Below are 24,533 nucleotides of genomic sequence, written 5' to 3'. Positions count from 1 at the left end.
GAAAAGAAAAGAACAGGCAAGCGTATGAGGACGGGGATAACAGACGATAGAAGAAATAGATCAACCAAACCATTTAGCTCTCATACTCAGTTATTCAATGGAATTAAACTACATTGGACATAAATCCAAATACTTTGTTCGTCCGCTATTCCAGGCAGTTTCTAAACAAGGAGTACGGCAGAGGACACACACACAGTATCTTGTGATTATTTCTGGGCTTCACCCACCCCGTCCCCCTGAGAAGGTTTGGCCTCTCTCGTCCCGGTGATGCTCACATGTCTGCGGACGGTGCTAGCGGCGGCGGTGCCTTCGAACATGGCCTGCAGCTGGGTGGCCATGGAGCGAACCCGGTTGTTCTCCCGCGGGGCCGTCTCCTCCAGCAGCGCGGAGGAGTCCCGGGAGACCTGCAGATGAGTGGCCTGGAGGGCGACACCAGGGGAGACAGGGTCCAGGCTCACAGTCAAATAAACAGCCAGCAAAGAGTTCTGATTCAGTTGCAGAGTGATTGAAGTGTTGGAAAAATAAAGAAAAGGCCTCACAAACCTCCTCCAGATGGCTACTGCTGCCTCCTTTTCGCCGCCGCTTGTAAACTGATTCCGGGGTGCTCTCCGATTTCCTCTCCTCCTGTTAATAGTAATTTAATAAGCACAAGCCAACCAAAAATACCACATAAACTACGCTGACGCACTGGAGGGAAAGAACATCACACGGAATATCAAACTTTTTCAAAAGGGATATAGAGGGTATTAATCCCGAAGCCCGTCACAAGTTGTTAAGAATGGCAAATGGCAATATCCAGCAACACATTACCCTGGGCACTCGTTTCCGTGGTTGAGAGACATTAATCCCATTGGTCATGTGTCTCGGGTCGTTCGACGGATACTCCACACTGTTTTCATCAGCAACCCTTAAACCTGTCGATAAGTCACTGGATTTAGCTCCTCCATGGATAGAAATACGTCAAATTCATGCATTTCCAGAGTCATAGCAATTCAACTAGGTATGCATAGCAGTCAGCTTATTTTTTTGTACATTAGGCAAACGTAGCGTTGATGTTTTCCCTAATCGATGATGTGAATACCAAAATGCTGTCCTCGTCATAGTATCACATCATGCGTTGTATGTGACTAGGCAATCCAAGACAAACACTCCAATTTAAAACTTCTCGTTTTATGGAGCAACTAGCCAGTCCCTTCCCCTCACGCACATACACAGGTTCTCATTAAGATCTGCCACACCAGCGCCCTGCTGCAGGACGCCCGGAGCAAGACTTCACACCTCGTTAAACAGTCTCGCCTTTGCATACCAGGTCAACCGGCAAAAGTCAATGCAGGGAGGGCCCAAGAAAGGAGGCCGGTTAAGAACATACTGTGTGTATATAGGCCAGGTAAATATATCCACGGCTCCACTGTCCTGTTCTACTTTCGGGACAAAGCCCTGCGGACAGTGTGGGCCGTGTTGGCTTTAGGGTAGACGGATTGTCGTCTTTGAATAGCTGGGGGGCTGTTCCATCTTCGTCAGGCAGATCCATCCTGGTATGCATGACATGTAAACACGAGTGATTTATGACGGGGGGGGGACGGGGGGGGAGGTTACACACGCCACAGGCAGCGCCGTACCTGTCTGAGGTAGAGGCGTGCCGCGGAACAGCTCGTAGAACTTTGACAGGTACAGGATCATCTGCGTCTTGTCCACGTCCGGAGCGGCCGACAGCTCCTGCCCGGACGTGAACGGCGCCACGCCGAACTCCCGCTGGCCGACGTCGAACGCCAGCTGGAGGTTGGCGGCGGCGTCCTCCTCGGTGAGGGAGCTGAAATCTCTACAATGGCGGTGGGGGGGGGGGGGGGGGGGGGGGGAAACAACGAGGACCGACATGAGCGGGGTGGAAACGTGAGAAGGTGACACAGAAAAAGGACAGAGTTTGGACGCGATTTCATGACGTGCCGCCGTAAGGCAACACGGCTAACACGGAGCACCCCCCCCCCCCCCCCCCCACACCCCCACCCCGTCCTAAGAGGACTGGAGGGAAAGCCAGTGGGATCCTTGGATTTATATGTTTACGTATTACATGTCAGCCGGTGTTATGCTTTCTTTTTCCATTCAAATGTTATCCATACATCCCAAAGGGGTCGCTTTGTATACATGGTTGCTACTAGTAGCAGTAGTGCTACTGAAAACAGCTACCAAGATAGGTTTCCCCTTCATGCTTCAAAGTCTACTCCACTCCCCAAGTGTGAAAGAGGTTGCCAAGCAACAATGTTTGCTCTTCAGGAATAAGGCGGATTCCTGTCTTGGAAGGGTACCGTAAATACACAATTCCAGTGTGGGATGAATAGTAATACCATGGATTAAGAGACATTACAACCATTCTAGGTAACATTTTTCTCAGGTCATTGCCATAGAGTATTGTATTCCATGACGCATCAGACATCAATGAGTAAAAGAAAATCATTTAACAGCAACCAGCAAAATCAAAAGGCACAAGCATGCGATAAGGTCTCACACACCTCGGTGAAAGAACTAGTGACATGGCATACATACTTCACATACAGCGGGAAGGTGGGTGCAGACGTAAGATCGCCGTCGAGTCGAGACAGTGAATAAACCACCGGTGTAATGCTAATCATTTGACACGGCAGCCTGACATGCGTGGATAGAGTATCACTTACACGAGCTGGGAGTTGAACCTATGGATCAAGGCGCAGAGGGCCAGGCCGCTACGCCAAGAGGACGTCAAGTCGGTCACCGACACATTCCTGTAGCCCTCTGTCTGCTTCTGGCACCAGGTCAGCAGTCGACCCGGTCTAATCTCAGACTCTGAACGACAACACAAAGATATCACGTATCAACATCGCCGGCAATGCCGTCACTCAACAAATTGAAAACACTCCCAGAAATGTGTAATGTGTTTTGTATGAACCAATGACCTAAAATGGTATGAATATATATGTTTTTGGTCCTTTCTATAAAAGACTGCGCTTTGATGTAGATCATACAATCTAGTATGATGTCACCATGGTTACTACGGCCAGAAAACATAATTGGCATTAGAGAGGGTAGGATGCCGTCATGGGTAGTAAATCATGCCCGACAGATAGGATCAGAGAGAGATGAGGAGGGAGCTGAGGTATGCACACATCCCCTGCCCGGACACGTTGTACATGCTGCCTGCCTGGCTCCGGAACTCACCTTAGTACACAAGTTATTGAAGAGGAACTCAAAAAGGAAAAAAAATGTGCGAAAGCAAAAAAGCACACATAGGTTGTGCCTGGCTATCATTACAACATTATCCTGGAACGTGTTAGCCCTAAATCGAGATGCAGTCCCAGTTTTTGTAGACTTTGTAGGATGTATAAAATAAGGTGATTGAGGTCAAGAGCATACTTTATCACCACATCCCATTCCCCAGTGCTTGCAACAACTGATCTAGACGAAAACAAATGGTAAAACCATCTTTCATTTTCCATTACCCGTTCTACACATTAGCAGGCCTTAATTTAATTAAATGACTCAAACCGATCAGCATTCTCCAACAGAGGCCCACCGTACAACAGATCAGGTCGGACTACAAGGTCCACTAGTCCTTCCTCGGCTCATGTTTCAGAGCAGTGCTGTGCGGTCGGTTCACGTGCAGACTCACCTCGCCTGTCTATGTTGACAGGCCGTCGTATGGTTGCAGACCGCTGCAGAGGGCAGGCATTGAGCTCTCTGGTGACATACAGGTGACGTACCTGAGTGCAATACATAACGCATGACAGTGACGCAAACAAATGATGATTGTAGGATTTAACCACTATTAAAATGATATCTTCCATTGAGTTTATGATAGTTTTATTTCATTAAGCTTTACTAGTAACTAAGTTAGAGAAAATAAAGGAGTGAAGTGAAGCATCACCTGCTTTGCCTTGACACTGGAGAAGTTTTTGTTGGGGTACCGGCTTCCAGGGTCTATGGTGTACAGATCAAAGTTCTTGGCCAAGTTCTCGGGTGTGGTTTGGGGAAGCAGTCTGTAAATGCTCTCCCTATGGTACGTGTGGTAAAGAAAACAAGCCATTAAATACAGGAAGCTGAAATTGTTTTTTTTTTTTAAATAAGAAATCCTTCTAAGGAAGGTAACCAAAAATAATTTGCGAACCACAATGTATTGCAACACCAGGCCTCAATGACTAAATGTCTGGTTGATAGACCTGAATATATACAAATATTTTTCCAGGATAAATATAGCACCAACACACACAACGATTTACATGCACTTTTCATACAAATCCAGTCCTTCCGACGGGTGCAACATAGAATTCTGCAACATGCATTTCCCATCCATGTCCAAATTGAACGAGTAAAGAGCTTAATTTCTGTGGGCATGAGCGTGTACCTCTCGGCCAGCAGCTCCAGGACGGGCCTCTCCTGAGCCCAGCCCCTCACCATCCAGGCCGTGTCCAGGGCGGCCAGGAAGCCCCGAGCACAGCCCGTACCCATGGGCCAGAAGGGCTACGTCAGCGACACAGACACAAGGACCACGTCAGCTTCAGGACTCAGAGTGTGCTGGTCATGTTAGGTAAGACAATGTAGCTTGCTGCTATGAACGCTAGACGCCAAAATAGTGGGAAGTAGGCTGCATAAGAAGACAAGTTTAGGAACAGTATTGGTGTGTTCCATTGTGCAGGTAGGCTGTATATGAGGACATGTTTAGTGACAGTATTGGTGTGTTCCATTGTGCAGGTAGGCTGTATATGAGGACATGTTTAGGGACAGAATTGGTGTGATTCATTGTGCAGGTAGGCTGTATATGAGGACATGTTTAGGGACTGTATTGGTGTGTTCCATTGTGCAGGTAGGCTGTATATGAGGACATGTTTAGGGACAGTATTGGTGTGTTCCATTGTGCAGGTAGGCTGTATATGAGGACATGTTTAGGGACAGTATTGGTGTGATTCATTGTGCAGGTAGGCTGTATATGAGGACATGTTTAGGGACAGTATTGGTGTGATTCATTGGGGAGGTAGGCTGTATATGAGGACATGTTTAGGTACAGTAATGGCGTGTTCCATTGTGCAGGTAGGCTGTATATGAGGACATGTTAAGGAAAAGTATTGGTATGATTCATTGTGCAGGTATTCTGTACAAGGACACGTTTAGGAGCAAAGGCGAAAGCCAAACTACAAATTTTTTTAAAAAGGACAAAGGGAGAGGGGAACGATCCTGTCAAGAACGGTAAATCTCAATTTAATATCATTTGAAAAATCCATAAACAAATTGACTTAATAAAGTCTTGCACGATATGCTACGTCGCCGTACTAGCAGCACTCATCCCTCCTCACCTCTAGCAGACTGTCCCCGACCAGTGCCACCAACAAATGGCGCCCGTGGCGCTCACGCACCACTGCCGCGTGCTCTGACGCGTGCATGCTGGTGAAGTCGAACATGGCCACGTCCGGCTGCCCGTAGTGGTTGGTGGCGTAGTCCAGGGTGGGCAGCTGGTAGTTGGTGCCAAAGTCAGCGGCCTCGCGGGCATAGCACAGCAGCGCTTCCTGGTTGACGTTGTTACTGCACAGCAGACTCTGGGTGTCGACGTAGTCCTGTGTGCAAACAGGAAGGGGCGAGGGGGAGTCAAAGTGTGGGAACGCGTCTAGAGTTAGCACCAGGATAGTGTGTCAGTGGAGTCATTTCCCCTTTTCCATCGAACTGGAGTTTGCGTTTTTATTTCCTTTTTTATAGATTATATGGGAAGATACCGTCTACATGATGTTCATTATGGAAATTGCTGAAGCATTTAATAGTGTTTGTTAAACTCATGCAATGCGAGACCATCGGAGAGCTCGGTGACGACATTAGGCGCCTGATTACATAATTCTATGAAATAAAATGTCGACTCAACAGGCCCTCTTCAACCTTTGCGGACACCTCTAGATCCTGTGGTGTTTTATTGTGATGTTTCATTCTGCACTAGTCAATGGCCGCTGTGCACCAAACCTGCCTGTAACACCTGTGCATCACCCCAGTCCATTGGCGGCAGACCGCCTAAAAAATGTCAGCTTACGTGAATAACAACCCCCTTGTCCAATAGGCTCTGCTTCTTGGCTGTCATGACAAAGTAATGCGTCTTGTCTTTGTAGTACACAATGTTCTCCAGGTCAATACCTGCAACAGATGACAAATGGGACAGTGAGATTTATGGGAAACAAATTTGACACACACACACACACACACACACACACACACACACACACACACACACACACACACACACACACACACACACACACACACACACACACACACACACACACACACACACACACACACACACACACACACACACAGGGGGTCTATTTACTATTATGATTGCAAGCTGATTGATTTCCACATACCCGTCTCCTCCTTGAGATCAAGGAAAAACTTCTGGTTAAAGATGAAGGCCAACCCACTGATCTCCTCCACCTTAGCTTCAGCCGTGGTGTTCCTGTTGGTGAAGTTGGCCGTGATAGCAATAGCCAGCTTACCCCGGAACTCGGTCCTGCTAAAACCTGACAATCACACAGACACAGAGAGCGGGACAGAGTTCGGTTTTAATTGTTTGATTAACCCGACTACACTGTACACACCGTTTCTATTTTTATTGTATTGTTTCTTTGTACATTCTATCGTATTTATTTGTATGCATTTATTTTTGTAATCTTTTTGTGCTTCGGCAATGTAAATGTTCTCCATGCCAATAATACTCTTTGAATCTCGACAGAGAGAGATAAAGAGAGAGACCAAGAGATCACAAGAATAGACTTTTAGTCGTGAACCTCCTCGCTTTATGAGATCTATATGTTTATCCTCTAAATCCACAAGGAACCGACTTTTAAGTACCAATAACAAAGAGCTATGGTAGGATCAGTAAGAGTTGAGACCGATGCAGTGAGTTCTAGCCAATCACAAGCCTCGGCTTGAGAATGGGACTATGAACTTAAATGTTGCATGAGGAGCCTGACATCCACTTTGAGACACAAGACGTGTTGGAGGAAATTATTTCTGATCTGGGGACTTGAGTAGGGAACATGACTAACATAGATACCATCAAAGATGCATTCTTTGAGATGATGCAGTTCATTCGATAATTCTAACTATAAGGGTTGATGAAGAGATTTGCATGTCGTCATACACCAATGTTTTAAGTCAGACAATTGGTATGTGGTGCACAGACTATATTTAAGTCTGCCTAGCAACCACAGCAGAAGGCTGAGCTGACTAGATGGAAAAATATTCATAATTACTGAATGAGCTAAACGCTATGGCAGACTGCAAAAATGCCCTTTTTAGGAATAGGCCATTTCACTGGTAGATTACGTCATTTAAGAAACGCAGTGAAAAAAATAAATGAATGGTTGAGAAGGGCAACCCACAAGGGAACAGCAAGCGTGGGAGTATAGCATTAAACAAGAATAGCATAACAATCACCTGATGCTACAAGCCCACTGTATTCATAATAATATTATTAATAAAGAAAAATCATCATCATCATCCTGGATCATATAGTGATTTGCTTCAGGCACAAAATGGACCCCTAAACAACCGCCTCACCTTCCAGTGTGTTCCTTCGTCCATCTGCGCCGACCACCACATCAAACTCAAAATTAGCCACGGGATGATCCGCAGGCAGGATGCCAGCCCTCCAGCCCAACGCTAAAGACAGGAGGCACACAAATATAATCATTAAGAAGAGCAAACCAATGGGATACCTGAATCTCATTGTCCAAGACAGCCTTTCCATACGGAAAGGCTGGGACACAGATTCACTTTGTCAAAAAAACCCTGCTTATAAGAAGGACAGTCTTTAAAAAAAGATGTATCAGCAGACTGTATAAACCCATGCATTGAAATATAAGAATATAAATCATTTCTGTGAGTGACAAAGATGACAGCTAATGAGGACAGAGGTTGCTCTGCCGCTGAAGGAGGCCGAGTGTTGCAAGTGAGTGCTGTGGGTACAACCATAGTCCTTCTGTTAAGAGTCCACTTCCTTGAAGAATAAGGTTCTCCATCACTCTCTTTACTCATTAGCTTCTATACCTTTCAGCCGCATGCACGCAGATGTTCGTGTAAATGTGTTTCATGGACAAATTATTTCTCAAGGTGCTGTGTTCTCCCTCTGTGTGGCAGTATAACTTGTCCGTGTCCCTACTCCTCTTGAAATAATTGCGCATGGAAAGTGCACTGTGATAACAGGGCACCGGCAAGTATGTCAGAGCGAATGAAGTCTCTATGTTTAGAAGGCCGCTTGTTGCTATCAGGCTATTTATATTTCGGTACAAGGGGAAACACTTGACAACACTGTAGCAAACTTTCCAACCCAGCATTTCACAACTTGTGCGAGATAAACTCAAACATGAGTTCAAGTTAATGACATTGGGGTGTGTGCTGTGTGACATAAAATAAATCAGGGGCGATAAAGTGGATGACACGGGGTGTGTACTGAGCTATGTTTTATAACTCTAGTATTTAACTGTGTTACATTTTTAAACTTCTGCCTGTGGATTTTATTTTCTAAAATATTAGCATTCAACATGAGGAGCTCAATTACAAAACAATGTTGATGGAAATCTCAACTTGGGACTTTCCTGAAATGGTCTTCCATATGAGGGAGAGTGCTACCTTCATTCTCCTGGTCCTCTGAAGGCTCCAACAGCTTCACAAACTCCACGTTGATGTGAAACTCCACTCCGACAATCAGGGCAATCTTAAGCAACATGAGCTGCAGCTGCTGTATACCTGTCAAGAGGAGGCCATTTGACATTACTATTAATACTAAAAGGGTCACCGTTTTGCCGTTTGCGGTGGACAGAATTTAATTGAAATCCAATCCACCTGAATTGTAGTTATGTCTCAGGCATCAACTGATATTTTGCTATTGTACAATAGACAAAACTTCTGCATTTGTCCAGTCAATTCCCCATTTTAAACTTTTCCAAGAAGTGATTTTAATTGAATACATTTATTGAAGTAATGAACGAAAAAGAAATGAATGAATAGAGATACTATAATAGATTACTTTGTTACATCCAATTATACAGGGATGAGAGGGAATAGATCGACCAATAGATAGATCAATAAATAAAACCATCAACCAACGAATAACCCTCTACTGTCCACTTCAGCACGCTAATCAAATAACCCGTGGAAGCCGCTGACGTCACTCAGCGCGGGCCACTCACTGATGTGGTCGATGGCTCCCGCGCAGAACTTCCCGTAGAACTTCTTGGCCCCCAGGCCCCGGAGGTCATGGATGGTGAAGGGCCACAGGTGCAGCACGTTGTTCCTGGAGAACGAGTCCCTCTTCTCGATCACCACCACTTTGGCGCCCATCAGGGCGAGCTCGATGGCCGTCCGTAGCCCACAGGGTCCCCCTCCGATCACCAGACACTAAAGGAAGGGGCCGAGTCGAGTTTTATAGCCCTTAATCCCAGTCCCGCTCTCAAAGGGCTTCACCAGCCACATCCTGCTACACCCCACAAACCCCAAGTCCTCTAAAAAGGGCAAGGAATATTTGTGAGAGGGAACCCAGAAGGCTCTTGGGGCCCTTCCTCCTGGGACAGTTGGGAGTGCAGCAGGTGGGCCGATACTCATCTCACCACTAAAACAAAGACCACCGTCTTTGTTTTAGTGAGTCGCGATAAACTACTAGGCCCATGAGCCCGTCCTGATCACTAGTTCAAATTCCGTTTACGGGGAGATTAAGTTCATGAGCGTCAGGGAGCGCCGTCAGAGTTTCAAAAACGATGACGTCGCCAAAGAAAAGGGTAGAAATCAACAACACGTTTTATCCGAGATGGACTGAAAAAAGATTTGAAAAGACAAACTGAAATTTGCATGGAAGGCTTTTATCAGAGGAGAATACTCTTCTGCTGTACTACTTCCAACCACAATCCCGCAGGAGCACAGAGAGCCACAGCATTACTATGATTGGCTCCATTTTGTAAACATATTTTCTGCCCAACAAAGGCCAGACTGATACTCGTTGTGAAATGCAAACATCAATATCTGGATTGTCTCACAATGCTGAGTAAACCACCCCTAAGACCATCATCACGACTGGACGCCTGGCCACCTCACCTGACGGATACCAGCGACCATCGCCGAACTACGACATGGACAGTAATCATCTCCTTTTTTCAAACAACCTAATTTGTATTAAATCACTTTGCTTGTTATGCTCCCATTATGTCTGCCCTTCATGATACCCCATGCTCTCCTAACCCTCCCTGGAAGGAGGGTTCCCTCACTCTGCAAATCTTCTCAAGGTTTCTACCTTGATCATTACAGCTTTTTTTCCCCTGGTGGCCTGTGAAGCCCTTTGGGACTGTAACTGTGATTAAGGGCTATGAGCAAAGTAGACCCGACTTGAATAAGTCAAAAGGAGTTCACGAGGCATTCATGATAAGGGTGCCTGGAGCAAGTATACACCAGTGGTAGGGTTGTTTACAGCACAAGATAACACATTATATAAGCTTGTTGTGCAGATCCAAACGCATCGCATCTACAGGAATTCCGAAACATTTGAATTGGGATCAAGTTGGCAAAATGTTCTTGATACCCAACATGCCCGTTCATGCAGCATGTTGATAAAGAGTTTGCAACCAGTTGGATAGAGTACAAGAGCAGGTTTATGAGTAACATATTTGCTAGAAGTAAAATGCCTTTGTAAATTATCACGAGATGTGAATTGCTTCCGGTAACCCAGTGCAACGTGGACTTTGTGCTTCAATGCACTTTAAGGCCCATATTAACCGAGTAACTTGGATAGCGTGTGCCAAAATACAATTATTTGTATCATGTTTGTACATGAAAAGTGATGTATTTTATTCAGTCGTCTTGGGAATGGTTACACAACTTGTCTGAGAATGCATGATTCACTCCGGCACCGGCCCCAAGTCTCCTTATTTGTGTGTTCATGTCTGTCTGTGTGTGTCTAGGCGTCAGTTAATGCCTGCGGCTGAAATCTTTTGATGCCTTGCCCGGATCCAAGTCATCCCTGAGTCAGAAAGCAGCCCATGCTGAGCCAAACTCCACATGGTGGTTTCCTGTTCCCATAGCCCTTAAACAAATCCCTGCTTCAAATTGTCTTTTAACCTGCCCCGGGGGGAACTGTTTTATCACTTTGACTCGTATCTCTAACACCCCAATTTCCAGGACCCTGGAAGAGCTGAGGGTGGACCAAGTCGACCCCTTCCTCCATCCAGTAAAGGAAGGAGAGGCGCTGGCCACACGTTCCACCAGGGACACTCATTTCCTCCCGTGTCCATCAGCAGAGTCCAGTATGAGGAGAACCCGCCTCCGACAATATTGTGGAAAGTCAGCGTTTCAACACCTGTTTGGGGCCTCTCTCAGAGGAGAACATATTTTTCCCTAGAAAACACCCTCGCTGTGTGCGCTGTTCAAAAGGATCCTGCTGGTTCTAAACAAACATGACAGTAAGCTCGCCGGAATACTGCAGTGAGAGCTTCCTAGTGCATCAGATTATAAATTGGTTTAAAAGAGAGAAAAAAAACATCACAGGGCTGGATGGGCCCTGCAGCAAGTACCCGATGGTAACTTGGTGAGTAACAGGATGCAAACGCTTGGGGAAAACATGACCTCACTAGCCTGTGGCCGTCGGCATGAGGAACACGGCGCTCGTCATTCTATCGACGGGGGTGTGATACACGTAGGCTGCACTCGGCTTGCTCAATCTGATAGATTGTTGTTGTTTTTTTCATGGTGGAAGGAAAGGACGATTGCAGAGGAAACGCATCACCCTCAAATGAGACTGCACAGTCCACAAATCTTCCACTGTGGGAGTTCATCCCAGCTCTGTGATACTCTCTTATCTCCCTCCGTACCGCTACCAGAAATGAGCTGTTTGTTATGATTACACGTATGCTGGCTTCCGCAGGGATAGTTACTCAACTGCTGAACACACACACACACACACACACACACACACACACACACACACACACACACACACACACACACACACACACACACACACACACACACACACACACACACACACACTATTCTTTGATTACTTCACTGGGGACGATTTAACAACAGGTCACACCCATTGCCCAACACCATGGACTGTCAAAGTAGATTGGGTTCCTCTTACTGTCACATCACTTTTTGGCATCAGATTTTGAAGCACAATGCACACAAATGTTGTGTCTTTGATATTACTTGCCATATTGCCTCACCAGCCAGAACAAACGAGTGGCAGAAATCTTGACTGGCCAGCAGGGGACCGAGACATCATCTTAGTCAAGCAACACTCACTCAAAAGGCATCCGTAGCCATTTGGGATAAGAACATCAACCAGAATGGTACCCCTACATTGCAAAGATAAAAGTTCTTCAAACATCTGTGGCATGATAATGTGGATTATGAATTTCGTTAAGATCCCAAAGTATGCCCATGCGCACACTCACGAAACAAAAAGAAGCAACACACTAAGCAGAATAACATCAAAAGTGCCCATGACACAGTCTATATGAACGCTCTTAACACCATTTTTCTTTCCTTCGAGGGTAAAAGAGGGGCAATGTTACATTTAAAAATAACAGTGTCAAAGCATTATCGTTGAAACCAGCGTCTTACCGCCATCTGAATCATTCAATGATACAAAAAGACGTGTGACCAGGTGCATAACAATAAAACAGAACACTAACAAGCCTAGAGCACCTGGTGTAGTTGTCCACAGGTGACATCACAACACCCTGTTCAGATTGCAACCACGAGAGGAATTGGTTGGTGAGGCTGGTTGGTGAGTGACATCACATCCTCTCAGATAAAAACCAGGCTCACTAAATCATGACACGTCATCACCCAATGATTGTCAAAGAAATTGTACTGGCAGATGTTCCATCATAAAATCTGTTGGCACAACCCACAAAAGTGAGCAAATCTACCTTTTGGAAACACCTCACAAATGAACAAAAGATCAATTCAAAGCCAAACAACACAGAGCCCACGGTCTGCAATGTTCATCTGGTATATTACTTTACTGTGAGGTGCTACTTTTTTAAGCAACTTACTGGATTTTACTTTTTAAGAATCACTCATACCAAATTTGTAAGGTTTTGTGCCGAGGCCACATGATGTAAAATCACTGTGCCTACAAAAGTTTAACTGCAACTTTGGTGTGAATTAACACATCTCGTAAAAGCACAGCAAACTCTGGGGCATTTAAGATGCACTTTTATAACAATCTGGGCCCGAATCCACCCCCTTTAATTGGCAACTATAAAAATACGTCAGCCAGACGAACCAGGACAAAATAATAACACTTGAGGGAAGCTGTCGAATTGCGGTGATGTCACCTGACAGGAACACAGAAGTATACACAGAAGTGCTCCAAATTGTATGTCGAAAGTATTTAAAAAACTTTAACTTAAACCTACAACCTTCAAACCGTACATCACAATAGCTTTTTTTCGGCACCTACTAAAATAGTTTTTGATAGTTTGGATTTCTTTTGGATTGCTATTCTCAGCCTCAATTATAAGTCACTTTGGATAGAATTGACTGCTAAATGAATGATGTAATGTACGAGCCATCATTGGAGTAATGGTTATTTGATATTGCCATATCCAACGCTGCACAATAACAGAAAACTATTTAGCAAATTAAAGTCCAGTCGTAAATACACTTCCCAGTATCCAGGTCAAGAAACAATATTCATGTGACTCTTTAGATTGTGTGGTTAAAAAAAAACAACATCAACGACAACAATACATTACCTTGGTGCCCACACACGCTTGTCCCTTCTTGTACTCCTTGTGTGCGAACCTCTTGTCCAGCTTGCTCCAAAGTGCTTTGGCTTTCCACGTGGTCATCTTGTCCTTCAGACTGCTGTAGAAGGTGGTGTGCTCCAGGGGGTCCAGCCCCAGTTGAGCGCACATGACGTTGAAGGCCTGCAGTGTGCACTTGCAGGCCGGCGCCTGCGCCAAGTTCTCAAACAGCTTCATGACCAGATCCTTCGGATCTGCCGTCAAGTCTCCCATTGTAGTCGTGTTGGGATCGCTGAGCTCTCCGGCAGACGTTCTGCTTTCCTCGTTGGCGGTGACCCCGCTGTTAAACCCACAGGCTGGTCCGTCTGCAAGAGGAATTTAATAATTAAACTCATGATCGGCAGTTATAGCTTATGGAAAATCTTCAGAATTGGCTGACAGGAAGGAGATTTTTCCCCTTTTCCATGTAATTATGATGACATTCAATATTCAAGGTCTTAAATCTAAAAAAAATTATATTACCAAGTATATCTTCAGCAGTTAAAATTGTGGATGATTTGTTTCCAATATTTAGGGTTAGGGTATGGGTTAATCCGTAGAGAAAAAGAGTTTTATAATTCCATTCAGTAAATCAAAGTTCACACTTGTATTGGTTGAGGATTGACATGGTGTGACAACATGTTAAAGGGGTGATATTATGCCAGCGTTATTACAAGCCGTTTGAAAATCAGATTTTATCCTGTATTTTTTCGGAGCGTCAACCTAGATGTATGCTGGATAGATCAGTCTACCAGCCTACCCAGTGGACTGTAGTAATCTTTTCTAATATATCCATCATACATCTAGATTTACATTCCCACTTGTAATGGTTTATCACACTCACACCTGGTGGCCCAATAGCACCCCTTTAATAGCACTGGTACACAACCTTTGAAGTATCCCAGGGTTTACTCAAATCAGCCATCAAGCGAGTGGGGGTTCATGTTAACACTCCAGGACTTCAATTTCAATACAGCCGAAGGTAGCGCTGAAGGCTGGATGGAAGCCTACAGTGGAATTTAGTTTCTTTGTACTCTAAATTTGCCTTTTTTTCCCTTTAGGGTGGAGTACCTGGCTACAGTGAGGCAGAGGTGACTTTGATATTCTAATGTAGAGGGGAAGTGAGGGACGGGAAGTGAGAGACAGGCCTTGTTGCACAGGTTTCGCTGTAATCAAGTCATTTCCTTACAATATGGTTCTCGTAGTTCAACTATTGCTCCCGAGCTGGTATCCACACAATATTAGTTGTGTACCTGTAGTTTTGAGAATTTTTGAACAATGAAAATGGTTTTGAGTCGTCATTTAGCCCATTTTGTGGTGGATACTGACCTAAACCCTCTGTCAGATGTAGGTTTCCCTACTAAACTGATATATAGGCCTAATAGGTTCATGCCATTGGCACCATGTTAGCCTGTAAAGGATAGCATTACATGACATCATGACATCAAAGACGGTAGATAACATTAGTATCATGCCCTGCCAAATAACCATGGTGATAGCAGAAGCCTCAGTAGACATCATCCAGGCACTTAGCCTCACTCACTCAGCGGCAGTCATCATATAATACTGACTGGTACCCCAGCATGAGAGCAATACTCCTGCACGGGTCGAGATAAAAGCCCCACCAGAAGCATTTGCCTGAAGACAGTCCACTGCCCAGACTCTATGAGCCCACATTCCAGTGCCACGTGGCTGGAATAACTCTGAACTGCTCCATCAGCAGCCCTGAGCTGTGGGCCCAACGCCCACAAAGTCCCCGGACTGCTTTCCACTCAACCGGCTATTCAGTGGTTTTGTGGGACCACGCCCCTGCTTTTTTTGGGTTGAAGTGTTTGTGAAAGAGCATTGGTGTGATTGCTAACTAGGTTGGGTTAAATATAGGAAAGACGTGTTTGATACAGGTGTTTGCATGTATAGGGCCGGAGACTGTGATAGGATAGGACAAATGTTGTGTGTAGCATGTATCATTGGGTGCGATTCATTCAAGGTTATAGTGCACGCCACAGATTTAATCTCATTATCTCATTAGCTCATCATCTGCATCAAATACAAATCCCACTTGATACTGGGGTCAGTGTTGTACATTTAACAATGAAGGTCAAGAAATAAGAGTACAACTTCTGAACACCAGTCTCATTTTTAGTTGAAGGCCAGAATAGATTTTTGTTCACCCATTCAACATCGCCAAGGAAACAATAACAATTATTTCCTGCTTACAAATACAAATGTTCTTTGTGTTGCAGTCTGAAAAATTATGTTTAACTTTAGTTTCATACACGAAGTACCATTGTCCAAAACCGCACCGAACACCAATCCCAGATCCCTTCTATTGTTCCAGTGAGCAGAATCCAGTCCATTATTTCATTCCTTATTTCCCCAAACATCTGTGTTAAGGTGCAGCATTGCCCATTTGCATGTAGAGAAGGTAACGAAAATGCCCAGGGATTTACAGGCTTTGTCTTACAGTCACTGGAAGCAGATGTTTTTGTTTGTACTCTTGTATTGTAGGGATGGATTTTGTTTAACAGATCACCAGGAAAAATCGATGCCTCGAAAGTACAAACAAAGGATGCACCACTCTTGTTGTTTCTCTAGGACGTAAGGAAGGGAACCCCCTTACCGGTAAGGATATTGCAGTTGACTCGTTCATATTTGAGCTTTACAGTTTAGCTGAAATTAAGATATGCTAACGACAACCAAAATCTTTGAATAGGTGTTTAAAATAGCAAGAATAAAAAAATCAACGCTTCAGGCCAGTCAGCCTAAAGCAAAATAGTTCAATACTTTAACTGTATTGTCTCGCACAGAATATCATGAGCTCGCCATCTCGGGTCTGACGGAGTGGAAAGACAGCTGCGGGCAGACAGAGCCCTGCACCACAGAAGCGGCTGTACAAATACATAGAAAGACAACAGGCGGGAGCATACAACACACACACACCCCAGTTATATCATCTGAAAGATTATCTGCCTTGGTTTGATCCACTGGTTTCTTCCACCAGACATATGCCTTTGTAATGAGTCCAAGCTTTCTGATTTAAGCAAATAGTTATATTTTGAGCATACAGGCTCTTTGTCTATTTAGTTGTACAATGCTTGCCTCCTCCTACTATGGTGCCATCATCATGTGTAAATATGGGATGTTTGCATTCACTTCCTGTATGATCTTGAATGCAGAATGACTGGCATCCCCCCCCCTTCCAGAAAGAAAAGAGGAGCAATATCAGGGAGAGTCACATTCATGCCTACACAGACACAGAACTTTGCAAGTGTGTGTGGGCATGATCTGTCATATAATTACACACATTACCTCATGTGCAGATATTATAAAAAGGAATATGTATTAATTACAGTACAGTTAATAAATAAGCAGGACAAAAGCAAATTTGAGAGGAAACAGTGGCATGGCACTTCTATGCTTGCTGTTTACTTCATATTACTGCCTGAGTCGATCGCAAAACAATAGGAAACTGACAAGCTCAAGGGAAACATAGGGACGGCTGGGAACTACACGCAAGTTCGTGGCCGGCCAGCTACAGTAATTACAGACTGTGCTAAAGAAAACCAGGAAGGAACCCTCTGCCCTGATAAGCAGGCCCCACAAAAACAGCATGTTCATCTGGACTTCAACCCATTGCCACACACACACACACACACACACACACACACACACACACGCACACACACACACACACGTCAAATCCTAGTGCCAAAACAAACAAACACAACGTCATGATTAGTTCATCCAACATGTTGTAATCTGGCTACTCACAGCACACCGTCAACTCTTCTATGGGGGTCAGGTTTCATTCAAATATAAAGATCAGTGTTCTGAAAGCGTCTGGCCACTAATCGATTTATCTGTTCCGACAGAATGCAATCATTTCTGCATCACACGCATGGAATAGATTGCTACGATATTTCTCCAGCTTTCCAAGAGGATGACCGTAAACTTTGTTGTTCTTTCATGAAGGTATGCAGAAGAATAACAAAAGGAATGTGCCCATTATCTCATGCCAAAAAAGTGCGTAGCCACCAAAGAAATGCATGTATCCAACGTAACATGGATCCATCAAAACAAATCCACAACAAGGATAGGAACGGCAAGCCTTTTAGGGTGTTGGCAAGTGTAGGAAACAATCATGGAACAAAAGGCGACCAAAATAAACAAGCGAGCGCCATTAGTTGATCAGTTGTCCATCCATTAACACTCTCCAGTCTCCATCAGGAGGTGTTTTGATGCCAGACATTTATTCCTCTGTGGTAAGTCAACTTTCGGAGAAGCCATGCTTAGAATAGAACAGTCTCATGTTCAAGAGGAACACAGCACATGACACAGCACAGTCCTGTAGATGGGACACCATATGCCCTGAGCAACATTCACTTCAAACAAACAATCACAGGACCAATTCACTGTCTTCTGTGACACAGAGTTTACTTATGTAAACTAATAGACTTTCTTTTTATACTCACTGAGCATTATTGTATCAGCCCATGGCTACTCCTGCGGACAAGCACAATGTCAAATGGGGGGGACCTGATTCGCTGATGTAATCATCAAAGCAGTGTGTGTGTGTGTGTGTGTGTGTGTGTGTGTGTGTGTGTGTGTGTGTGTGTGTGTGTGTGTGTGTGTGTGTGTGTGTGTGTGTGTGTGTGTGTGTGTGTGTGTGTGTGTGTGTGTGTGTGTGTGTGTGTGTGTGTGTGTGTGTGTGTGACCAGATCAAACCTACAAGTGTGCAGGCTTTTTCTTCAGCCACTTCAGTGAAGAAAGATGGAAAATCCTAACTACATTTCCCTGTCTTTAGCACACAACGAGGAGGCATTCACCACAGCCATGGACGCTAGAGGTTCCCTGTTGCAACCTGCCTGCATGTATAGAACAGGATTTACATAAATGTCTATTCCAGGGGACCAATATGGTGGAGAAGTGGGCTGAGGATGTACTGCATTTGTCTGTGCATTTTTGCCCCAGCAGCAACAATAAGTGAAGCCAATGGTGAGAACTTTTACGATGGCTACACACATATGAAAGTGACATGTAGCTAGAAATATAGGTCCAACCCAAAGTATTGTCATGGTTTAAACAAATTTATAACAACAGAGAGAGGGCATCGACTGCAGCTCATCTCTTGAAGGACTGGAATGCTTTGTGTGAAAACAGCAGTTAGTCTCTTCCCTACACTCAAAAGATAAATAGAATAGATAGACACAAACATATATACATACACAAGCCTAATAAATACTGCAGTATAATTAGCATTGTGTGGACGATGGGCATCTGGCTACACAAGTAAAAGGGGACACTAAAGAATGTGCCAATCGTGCTGTTTTTCTGGGAACACTGCATTTAGGTTAAGCCTGCACAAACCACAAATGACAAACTTCAGACGAGAAGTCGACAGGGACTTGGGCATGCTGTGCACAAGAGTGGCTTTTGGCTTAAGCTTTAAAATACATGGGTTTCCCAAATCTTAATAATCTACGATTATTAAGGTAATTCAGAGTCAATTATACTCTTGACCTTGAGTTTGACTTTTTACAAGTGGTAGAGACATAATATTAACTTCTCCATACAGTTGAAGGCAGGAACATCCTGCCATTTAAATACTGCCAACGATTCTCCTTTTAGTTAGCCAGATGCTGTTAATATAAGAGTCTTACATTTTTTATTTGTCCAGCATTAACAGATGTGTTTAATGAATCCATCACGTAGGCTACCGACAGAAGATTATTTTAGGCTTAACGTTATAGCATGCCTGACGAATGTGTTTTCTTAACAAACCAGGAAACATTTACTCATTCAAAGGCGGCTGGAAAACACGCACGGGGGCAAGACTCGGTAGCTTTATCCAAATATTTCTCTGAACGAATCAAAACCATTTCTTACAATTAGTCGCTGCAGGGGACTCCCGATGAAGTTTAAGGTAGAAATGCTACCTGTCGAGAGATATGTGGGCTTTAATCCTCGTTTTAGGGTCCAGTCTGATTCAGTTCAATAGCATAACGTGAAATCCCACTCGATATCGAATCCCATTTGACAGTGAGGTGATCTCCCAAATCTCTTCTGGCTTGTTATTACTTGTGGTTACAGGTGTCTTGAGCAGGTGGAGCCGCATGAGAAAAACACTCTTAAATTGGCTGCATTTGATTAACTTTTAAAGATATTTTTTAAAGTTGCCTATTTTATGTAAGGCATGTTTAAGTAGGCCTATGTGTCAAATTACTACAATGTAACTTTTATTTTAAAGCCCAAATCGATTGTGACTCAAAACTATGTTGCATAAACAGATCACAGCTGAACAGTTAGCGAAAGAACCGCTGGGTCATATCCCATGCGCAAAGAGAGACCCCGGAGTACTTCCCAAGACAATGCTCTCCCTCTTAAGAAATAGTATTGAAATCCAGAAACCGCCAGTTCTCTCACAGAAAGAAACCCTAGAGCAGTCCAATTCAGAAAACGAAGATGATACCAGGTGTTAATATTCACTGATTTTAAACCACAGGAAAATAAACACCACTTCTTACGAATAAATCACTTACTTCATCTCACAGGAAAAAATATGAACTTTTCCCTCATCCAATTATTTTTGAAACACAGAATCCGGAGAAAATGTGGCAGCTCGTCCCAGTCGCCCAGTGTAATGAAAGCAGCTCCACCATAGACTACACACTACTGGCCAAGGGCGGAGCGCAAAGTGCTCCACACACAAATAGAAAAGTTGAGCCGTGACTAAACTAACCGGGCACTTCTAGCCTCGACACACTACCGCCCCCATGCGAACAAAAGGGCACATTGCATGCATAATCAAAAAATATATCTCGGTATGTCTATTATCACTTTTTTTTGTGTTCTAGTAACCTTAATGATTTGGATATGTAAACGGGCAATAGTACAGGACGATTATGGGCAAGCCTCTACAGTTTGTCCATAAATGACATTAAACAATTATTTCAGGGCTATCAGGAATACGAAGTTAAACAGCGTCATCTTCTGGTCAATCTGCAACCACGCAGCAACGATGCAAATACATGCAAGTACTGTCCCATTTTCAACAGATAGCGCAGTTGCGATGACAGGACTCGCGTGTGGCTCTCTTGAGTTTTGTAGCCGGTTAAGTTGATTTGGCAAGTTCATTAGGTTTCATTGTGATCTGATGTTGAGCCACCACGTTATAGCGCATTTGCTCTAAGGCGTGACTATATAAATTGTTAAATAAGCTGATTCACATTTATTGAATGGCTTTAGGGTTAGCTTTGCGCACCTCTTCGGACAGCACCAACACCACCGGCACCACCACACCCTCACTGCTCCGCTGCAGCAGTGGTATGATGTTGCGGTTGTTAGCCCTAGGGTTCTTGGGTGTTATCATAACACCTGTCGTTTGTATCCTCCCTGAGATACAAAATAACGGTATTCATCACATTCTGGATTATAATTCGTATCATGTTGATGTCGAGACTTCGATGGACAACAATGTTGTCGAGACGGTCACGGAGCATCCTGCCGAGAACAAGCGAGAGGAATTCGAAGACGCATCTAATCAAGTGAGCAGAAAAGCAACGTTGCAATTCATATAGGCGTATGTAAAGGATACAGACAAGTCTAGTTTATTTGCCAAGTTATTGGCCTTGGTCATCTTTGGGATGTCACTCACGAGAATGTATTCTGTTCATAAAAAGTTTCCTTCCTTTTTTTTGATAATTTATAAAAAAGTGTATTCTTTCTAGGTTAACCAGGGTGACCAGAAAATACAATCAAACGTTTATAATGAAACGGGCTCGGAAAAAGTGGTTGTTGGCAATCATTCAGTGCAAATTTTCGACAAGGTAAGTAGGCCTGATCAAATAGGCCTATGCAACATATGATGTGAATGATGCAAATTATTTCTCCCTATCCCATCCCCTGTGCAGATATTAGACAATAATATTCCCACTGGGGATACAGAAGAAGACTTTAACAGCCAAGTCGTTCGGGCCAACGGCAAGGTAGGCCTATATTTGATTCTCATTTATATTCATAGGTTTATATTAAGGCTTGTGTTTAGAATACATAAAGCAAAATATAAGGTATGGCCTAATTGTTCTTCTAATGCAGCCTGTGAAATTACCTCGTACTGAAAGTCAGAAATTTGTTGAGTGATTTACAAACAATTCTGTAATTGTATTCCAACCGCATAGGCCTACGCCTATTCATTCAAAGCCAATACAATCCACGTATTCTATTTCTTTAGGCCTATTTGTTTGTCTACCTTTTCAACTCCATATTGAAGCTGGATCAGTTAGTTTGCCTGATTTACATGACAATTTCCTCCCCCATTCATTCAAGAATAAAATGTCCAAGTTGACATTTGTGTCATTAGCAGGTTAATTGTTTGGAAAAATAACATCTCCTTAAAAGGGTTTCCTCAATGTTTTTCTGAAATCACATGATACAATTTCAAATCTAAAACACACCATCTGTTCACTGTATTCCACAGAATTTATTTGCTTAAAATTATTTTATCAAATAAAAAAAGAAAGTAGGCTAACATTGATCCATCCATTTCATCTCATTAGTTTGTTTCCCCCACCCTTCTTATGTAGGAGTGCATCATCGCTGAAGACTGTGAGAGGGGAAGGTACTGTTTCTATGACACACAAAACTCAAAGTGTCTCCCTTGCAAAGCTCTTGATGTGGTAGGTAGAACACACACACACACACACACACACACACACACACACACACACACACACACACACACACACACACACACACACACACACACACACACACACACACACACACACCGATTATATTTCATAATGGACTGCATTGCAGTGTTTTCACCAGTGTAATTGGAGTGGCATCCATCGTCAGTGGTCTCAGTGTTGCAGACAACACATGTCAAGGTTAAGTTGGAACTGGTGCCTCTCTCTGCTATGAGACATACACGTTGAAAGTGTCGAGTGTTGGGGAATAAAAAAAAATGACAGCATCCACTTTATACAAACACAGCAGTGTGATTTGTGTGTTTTGCATTCCCATTTATGGAGTCCCTGTATGGTAATGTGTTGCAGCCCTGCACCAAGGATGCGGAGTGCTGTGATGGGCACATGTGTGTGTGGGGACAGTGCAGTCCCAACGCTACCAAAGGGGAGGCTGGCAGAATATGTCATTACCAGGGTGACTGCAATGAAGATCTTTGTTGTGCTGTTCATAAAGGTAAAAGGCCTTTGACATGATTAGAATGTAGGTTTGAACAATGCTGTAGGTAAATTGTAAGAGTAATAATTCAAGTGTGAATTTTTACAAATGCAATAGCCACCCATCAGCTATTAGTGATAGAAATGCTCTGTGAGAATATCTGTTGTAGTTTGACTGCGCATCTGTCTATGCATGATACTCTTTCGATTTTTGGTCATTCCCGCCTCATTTCTAACCAATCAGTGCACCTCTTCCCCGATTGGTTCCGAGAATCCATCTTGCCTGTGAACCACATTTACGTACACTGCGTTACCATGGCTGGCTCCATCACAGAATACAACCCTTCTCACTGGCAGGGGATCGTATGGAAGGAGCAGATTTTATAGGGGGGATATCCCCCCAAAAAACAGTTGACATTATAACTCTTAATCTAACTTACAGCACCTTTTACTTCTCCCCTTTCAATGACTCAATACACTGATTAGCATTTCATCAATGTTTGCATATGTATTTGGATGATAATATAGGTTGGCAATTAGGTTGCTGCTGAATGAAACCATTCTGATTTTGCGTTTGTTTACTGTGGTGTTCGGGGGGGCTCAGCTCTGCTATTTCCAGTCTGCTCAGCCAAGCCCATTGAGCGTGAGCGCTGCTTAGGCCCCTCAAACCACCTGACGGAAAGGATGTCCATAGACGGGAAGGGAGAAGGACCACTGGAGCACTGCCCCTGTGTAGGTGATCTGCACTGCCAGCCCCTCGGGTAAGTCTGGGTAATCTAATGACCACGCAGTGGTCATAAGACACACCAAACAGGTACAGTGTACCTATAGGAAGTATTGGCTTTAAATCTGCATTGTGTCTTGGTTGACAGACGCGGCTCCCTGTGTCTTCAGGGACCGAAATCTAGCGAAGAGGACCTGGCTGACACCCTTTACTCAGAGATCGACTACATCGTCTAGACTATTTTTTCCTAAGAATTAAATTGGATATTATTGAGCAGTTCAGATGCTTGCAAAATCGGGGACACTGCGAACATTACTCATTGAGAAAATCAAATCAATTACATATCCCAAGAATAAGGCACTAAAAACGTTACACCTCCAAGTTATTACAGGCTGGCTCCTAACACGGATGTTCAGCACCGAGGCTTGACCATATTCACTGCTAGACAAATTGTAGCATGCAGTTGCGGCTGTTCCAGGCTTTGGCTCAACATTCAGTTCCAGGATGTACTGGGTACCTATTACTACCTTATTACAATGTTATTGCAGGCTCGTTAGACCCTATAACCCTATAACTCATCAGCCACCATCACCCACCACCGCAAACACTTTATAAAAGCTTATTTGCACTTGTCTTTCTGGCTGTCCACACCATGTTTAGGCCTTATGTCAGTGCCTGATTGCATCAAATCAGGAGTGTAAGACACAAGAGCTATGCAGAAAACAACTATGGCCTTCAGTCGTGGTGAAATGTACACTAGATCAATTTGTTCTAATCAGCATTATTTGTACATTGTACAACTCTTGCTTAATAAATATTCAAAAAACATTTGGTTTT

The 24,533-nt window shown here is 43.9% G+C and overlaps 2 protein-coding genes across 9 annotated transcripts in view; one reads left to right on the top strand and one right to left on the bottom strand.

Moving 5' to 3' along the window:
- The window catches only part of mical2a (microtubule associated monooxygenase, calponin and LIM domain containing 2a), a 28,833-nt gene extending 8,329 nt beyond the window's left edge, over window positions 1-20,504 (bottom strand). For 5 of the 7 annotated variants that reach the window (XR_009529056.1, XR_009529057.1, XM_060071876.1 and 2 more), the window contains exons 1-16: window positions 20,330-20,490; window positions 13,761-14,116; window positions 9,198-9,405; window positions 8,638-8,754; window positions 7,567-7,668; window positions 6,369-6,524; window positions 6,038-6,138; window positions 5,319-5,576; window positions 4,373-4,488; window positions 3,896-4,022; window positions 3,641-3,731; window positions 2,670-2,817; window positions 1,620-1,819; window positions 811-914; window positions 544-624; window positions 276-419 (exon numbers count right to left, since the gene is read on the bottom strand). Coding sequence is in view for 5 of the 7 variants with exons in the window: in XM_060071876.1 (XP_059927859.1) it covers window positions 276-419; window positions 544-624; window positions 811-914; window positions 1,620-1,819; window positions 2,670-2,817; window positions 3,641-3,731; window positions 3,896-4,022; window positions 4,373-4,488; window positions 5,319-5,576; window positions 6,038-6,138; window positions 6,369-6,524; window positions 7,567-7,668; window positions 8,638-8,754; window positions 9,198-9,405; window positions 13,761-14,024 (2,217 nt within the window). In the remaining 2 variants the exon portion in view is untranslated. Of the gene's footprint in view, window positions 1-275; window positions 420-543; window positions 625-810; window positions 915-1,619; window positions 1,820-2,669; window positions 2,818-3,640; window positions 3,732-3,895; window positions 4,023-4,372; window positions 4,489-5,318; window positions 5,577-6,037; window positions 6,139-6,368; window positions 6,525-7,566; window positions 7,669-8,637; window positions 8,755-9,197; window positions 9,406-13,760; window positions 14,117-14,979; window positions 18,420-20,329 lie in introns of those variants that run through there. The other 2 variants (XM_060071880.1, XM_060071877.1) reach the window with 2 other exon arrangements.
- Window positions 20,505-20,823: 319 nt separating this feature from the next.
- Window positions 20,824-24,524, top strand: dkk3a (dickkopf WNT signaling pathway inhibitor 3a). 2 transcript variants are annotated; one of them, XM_060071906.1, is made up of 7 exons: window positions 20,824-21,334; window positions 21,518-21,616; window positions 21,701-21,775; window positions 22,373-22,465; window positions 22,847-22,991; window positions 23,577-23,733; window positions 23,845-24,524. In XM_060071906.1, exons 1-7 carry the CDS (start codon window positions 21,026-21,028, stop codon window positions 23,930-23,932), a joined length of 966 nt encoding a protein of 321 aa, XP_059927889.1. In that variant the 5' UTR covers window positions 20,824-21,025; the 3' UTR covers window positions 23,933-24,524. The 2 variants fall into 2 exon arrangements, with proteins under 2 accessions (XP_059927889.1, XP_059927890.1); XM_060071907.1 differs by lacking the exon at window positions 21,518-21,616.
- Window positions 24,525-24,533: the final 9 nt, after the last annotated feature.

Source organism: Gadus macrocephalus, chromosome 14, assembly GCF_031168955.1.
Source record: "Gadus macrocephalus chromosome 14, ASM3116895v1".
Classification (NCBI taxonomy): domain Eukaryota; kingdom Metazoa; phylum Chordata; class Actinopteri; order Gadiformes; family Gadidae; genus Gadus; species Gadus macrocephalus.
The sequence above is the reverse complement of the archived record's forward strand: the minus strand, read 5'-3'. Positions and strand labels throughout refer to the sequence as shown.

What these genes read in the sequence shown, in the direction of transcription:
- dkk3a (XM_060071906.1), top strand. Translation starts at nt 21,026, where the DNA reads ATGGCTTTAGGGTTAGCTTTGCGCACCTCTTCGGACAGCACCAACACC. An exon ending in CAGTGCAAATTTTCGACAAG is followed by an intron (nt 21,617 to 21,700) that starts GTAAGTAGGCCT and finishes TCCCCTGTGCAG; the next exon opens with ATATTAGACAATAATATTCC. An exon ending in CTGCACTGCCAGCCCCTCGG is followed by an intron (nt 23,734 to 23,844) that starts GTAAGTCTGGGT and finishes CTTGGTTGACAG; the next exon opens with ACGCGGCTCCCTGTGTCTTC.